We start from the raw sequence: 4,920 nt of genomic DNA on the forward strand, positions 1-4,920 counted from the left end.
TTTCTGTAAATGTATTATCTCGCATTCAAGCATGTGAGATTGAAGGGAGAACATACTTTGAAAATAAAAAGAAAAACGTCCTTAGTTTGTCGTGGGAGGTAAGTTTTTTTTTCTCTCTTTCTCTATGTATCCTTATATGTCTTTTTATATGAGTTGACAAAGTCCAATAACTATAAAAAATGATGGAGGTCCAACTAGAACCACCCTAAAAAAAATGGCTGGATTGTTATTTCATTCAAAAGCCAGGGGTAAAACAGTATTTTCAATGAACAGTATTGCTCTAGCAGCTTTAGTGTATGTACAATTGTGAAATGCCTAAAAGAGGCTGAGGTAGGGGTTGTCTGACCGGCAAAAACTAGCTAGCTTGGGGGGCGGGCACCACCCCTCGTGAAAGAAAGAATTTATATTCCGGTGCCATTGCACGTTATAGAAGTTGTTGACGAAGAGAAATTTTATCACAGAGAAAACTAAAGCATAACAGATCCCGGAGATTCAAAAGGAACTGTCAAAGACACGAATTGGAGAGGCAATGCGTCCCAGGATAGATACCTCTCCATAGAAGAGGTTGGGTTTCTCCAAAATGCATCTTTCATGTTTCTTCAGGCGTAATACATACCCTTAAATCTTGAAACACATTGCAAGCTCATACAACTACAGACTCCATAGGTTTTCAGCCAATGAATCATTTGTAGTTTTTATTTGGTACATCTTGGTAAGATACAAACTACAAAATTGTCGTGTATTGGAAATGACACGACACCCGGGTGGCGGGGAGCTAGGTTCTTATACTGAGAGGAGAGGGAGGGAAGAGTGAAGACCACTATGCAGCTCCGCAGCCGGGTTCTTATACTGACGGAAGAAAGGAGGGAGAGGGGGAAAGGCCACTTCAGGCCACAATGCAGCTCGGCCCCTAGTGTTGTGTCATTTCCATTTTCCAATTCATGTCAAATAGTAATTGAGCAATCCAAATAATTTGATACGATCTCACTTCAGATAATTCATTTTCAAAGGGATTCTCAATTGATGATGAATTGTCAATAAGTAAAGCAATTCCATTCACCTGCCTCAATAAAGTTCAGAATGAGAAATCTAATGAAGAGGGGTCACACTCACACCCACTATATGTCAACTAAAGGAATGAAACATTAAGGACCTCCAGGTGCCTCTAATAAATTAGATGAGCTCTCGGCTGTTCTTGAAGTCCATATTCCGCATTAGGTATCTGTTTCAAGAAGCACAAGTATCAATATATTGAGCCATTGACAAGGAAATGTTGGATATTTGGTTGAAAATAACACCAAGTTTTAAAGCTGAAAAACGGTGCACATCAGAGTTGATACAAAAGCTTAACAAAATGCAGCACTGTATAAACTTGCAAAAACTTTGAACAAAGTACAAACAAGATTGCAATTAAGCTTCAAAGTCCCCAATTACCATAGCACAAAGAAAATAAAGAACCGCACTGTCCCCAACACACGATGATTAATGACCATGGTATACCATGTCCTCATAAATTTTCCAGTCAAACAATGCAGCAATCAATTTATCGAAACCAAGTTTCAATAGACACACACTCAGACAAGTAACCGAGTCACAACATCAATGAACAACAAAAATCCAAAGATCATTAGACTATTTGGAAATAAAACAGTGTTCTGATTGAAGTCATGGTCTTGGCTCCACTGTGGATTACATCAACTTGTGTAGCTCAAGAAGAGAATTAACTTGCAGATTAAAGTGGCAATGTGCAATATGCCACTGTAAAAACATTGGTATAATAGAAAAGAACAGAAAAACATGCAAATCAAACCATTTCCAAAATGTCATAATTAACAAAACTTTGAAACTCATCTTATGTGTATCAGAAGCGGTACAGTAGGAAACGTAGAGTTGATCGCATCAATCAACAGTACTCAATTTATCATAATCATAATCGAGGAAGGCTTTATACCTATGTTCATTAGAAGACATTTTGGACATAATCTGCTGTAACAAAAGCAAAATTTTAGAAAAAAAAGAAAAGAAAAGATTTTATGGCTCAACTGTGGTCACCTGTTGCCACTCCCCATCAACTTCTTCCTTCCACAATGTCACGCTGTTGTTCCCATCAGCCACGGCCAATATGTTCCCGGTGAGTGACCATGAGACCCTCCAAACAGGTGCCTTGAAATCATGCAGCACCTTACCTTCCCATTGATCCCCATCCTTGGCCACAGTCCAGATAATAACTTTCCCATCCTGTGATGCACTGGCAATAGTAGATTTTGGTAGTCCCAAGTTAGGTGCCCAAGCAACATCCCTAACCCAATCAACATGCATTTGAAGAGCTGGAAAACAGTCCATTTTCCAAACACCATTAGTAAGCTTCCAGACCTTTACAGTGTTATCACAACCACCAGAACACAGCTTCTGAACAGTGTCAAGCAGACCAGAGCCAACAAGAGCACCAGGAGCTGTTGAGGGAGCCCAGGAAACAGATGTTACACCAACTGGGTGAGCTTGGTCGATCTTTGTGGTCTCCCAACCACCGTCTGCTTTGGCAGTGAAAACCGAGATATTCCCATCGGAAGAACCACAAGCCAAACAGAGACCGAGTTCATGAGGAGCCCAAGCAATGGAGTTGACAGACGATTTGTGGTCATCAAAAACATGGGCTTGTGTCCACTCGTTCTGATTGCCTTCCTTCCACAGAATGACACGCCCGTCATAAGAACAAGAAGCAAGTAAAGACCCGAATTTCGGGTGAGCCCAAGCAACCTGCCAAACAGGTCCCTGGTGACCAGTCAGGGTCGCAAGATGTTGCGAGGCCGAGTTGCTCACTCCCACTATCTTAATGGTGTTGTCCGACGAAGCTGTGGCCAGGCGCTTGCCGTAGTAATCCATGACCACATCGTGGACAGTGTCCTGGTGACCAGTCTCAACCTTCTGCGCAGGCATTTCTCAACTGTTCCAACAATTTAAAATCAATAATGTAACCTAAAATTAGACACAAACCAATCTACACCGTCCTAATTTCACATTATTTTCAATAATAACAACAATTATGACATTTTAATCCCGTATCATCCGACCTTCTCTCTCAGAAACCAAACAAAGGCTAAAAACAAATACCTCAGTGAGATCTCACACAGCGGAACCCAAATCTTTCCATCAAAACTACGCAATCAATCGGGTTCAACGAAAACGACGATCGATAATCGATTTCATAATAATATCAAACGCAATTCATTAATTTTGAACAGATTAACACACCGATTTTTGGATCTTCAAATTACGAAATCAGAAAATAAACAAAATGCCGAAACCGAAATCGATGACAATCTAATAAGAACGAAGAGAGAGAGAGAGAGAGAGAGATCTTACCTTCCTGGGTGACAAAGCTAGGGATCTCGAACGACGCAGAGAATGAAAAGACTTCTTCTGATTTCGGTTTCTATAACAACGCTTTAGTGTTATAGTGTGAAACGGTTTCGGGAAGGGCCCGGATTGAGCCATCCAAATAAAGCCCAAGCTTCACGAAAGGCAGGCCCGTTAAGGAGTCTAGGCCCAATTGGGGGTTTGGGGAAGACAGACTTCAGAAGCACGCAACACTCGAGTGCGAAGGTGCGTGGGTGGTGGACGACATGCCGAAGACGACGCCGAGCAAAAAACCATCATTAGCGTTGTCGCCACGTCACCCACTCGTTTCTCGAAGTCATATACCCTCCCCCTCTTTTTGGTGGGCCCCACCGGTTCTGGTCGGGTCGAGCTTTTTCCTCGTCGGGTCCCGCCACCAGCCAATAAAGTATTAAAGTTCCCGTTTCGGTGGTCATGTGCGTGTATAGTCGCATTATACGACGACCTTGTAACACACTGTTGACTGTACGTGATACGTTTTTTTTTTTTTTTGGGTCAAAGATTTTATGAATATATGAGTGGTTCCTTTTTTATAGGGGTATGGTGGTAATAGTAGTGATGGAGGCTTTTGAGTTTTTATAAACAGAAAGTCAAAAGCCCTACGTCTGGGAGTAGTTCAATCTTGTCCCTCTGCCTCTAATGAATTGATTCACCAATTCGGGGTGGACGAACAAATCTACACTACAATTAATGATGAACAAAAGACTGTATCAGATTTGCCAATGAGAGTTGGTTCAGTTAGCAAGGGCGGACTTGAGGTGTAAACCCACACAAATTCGATCTACGCTATCAACGATCTCTCATTTTGTGGGATTTCATACCAATGGGCTGGGACACTGGCAAGTTCCGTAAGTCCTATTGGGTTGAGGTCGTTGATTTGCCCTGATCTTGGTAAGACCCCTCTTACCTAAACTTTTTGTAACCAAAAAAAAAAAAAAGACTGTATCAGATTTAACTATTTAAGTGTGTATTGATTGAGATCGTGACCCTGCATGATAATGTACTTGTGTTGTTTTGGTTGTATTTGATTCGTTATGTTTGTTTTGATTAAGATTCAAACTTAAAACTTAAATTCTTGTGATTAAAAAATGAACTTAGAATGCTTTGTTACTATTTAGTTTGAATGACTCAACTTGATGATTAGGTGATTAAGCACGCCACTAAAGCGTTGGTGGTTTAACACGTATGAATAGCGACCCCCGAATGTTAAGGACTTTTTGTTCTTTTCTGTTTTAGAGTTAATTAGTTGAAATTTAACTTTGTTGCTCTCTTTTGAGTTTCGAGAAATAAAAGCGATTGTATTTTGATTTGTGAGTAAAACAAAACAAAAATTAATAGTTATTCAAAAGGATATATATGCGTTAACGTAACTAGTAAACATGCTTGTTGGATAAACGTACACATTGCATCGTCCAAATATTGATGTATGATGTTTAGATGTGGCTTGCTAATTTGTTCTTGTGATGATTATTAAGTTGTTCCATCAAATGATTCATCACATTGAGATATGCCTCCAGTGTAGAG

The 4,920-nt window shown here is 40.4% G+C and overlaps 1 protein-coding gene across 2 annotated transcripts; it reads right to left on the reverse strand.

Moving 5' to 3' along the window:
• Positions 1 to 955: 955 nt before the first annotated feature.
• LOC112188668 (protein transport protein SEC13 homolog A) lies at positions 956 to 3,491 on the reverse strand. Of its 2 annotated transcripts, XM_024327832.2 has the most exons (3): positions 3,364 to 3,491; positions 2,053 to 2,944; positions 956 to 1,222 (listed from the first exon to the last, which is right to left on the reverse strand). In XM_024327832.2, exons 2-3 carry the CDS (start codon positions 2,935 to 2,937, stop codon positions 1,166 to 1,168), a joined length of 942 nt encoding a protein of 313 aa, XP_024183600.1. In that variant the 5' UTR covers positions 2,938 to 2,944; positions 3,364 to 3,491; the 3' UTR covers positions 956 to 1,165. The 2 variants fall into 2 exon arrangements, with proteins under 2 accessions (XP_024183600.1, XP_024183601.1); XM_024327833.2 differs by lacking the exon at positions 956 to 1,222 and having other exon boundaries at positions 1,822 to 2,944.
• Positions 3,492 to 4,920: the final 1,429 nt, after the last annotated feature.

This window comes from Rosa chinensis, chromosome 2, assembly GCF_002994745.2.
Source record: "Rosa chinensis cultivar Old Blush chromosome 2, RchiOBHm-V2, whole genome shotgun sequence".
NCBI classification, from domain to species: domain Eukaryota; kingdom Viridiplantae; phylum Streptophyta; class Magnoliopsida; order Rosales; family Rosaceae; genus Rosa; species Rosa chinensis.

What these genes read in the sequence shown, in the direction of transcription:
- LOC112188668 (XM_024327832.2), bottom strand. Translation starts at nt 2,937, where the DNA reads ATGCCTGCGCAGAAGGTTGAGACTGGTCACCAGGACACTGTCCACGAT. An exon ending in TTGATGGGGAGTGGCAACAG is followed by an intron (nt 1,223 to 2,052) that starts GTGACCACAGTT and finishes TTCTTGAAACAG; the next exon opens with ATACCTAATGCGGAATATGG.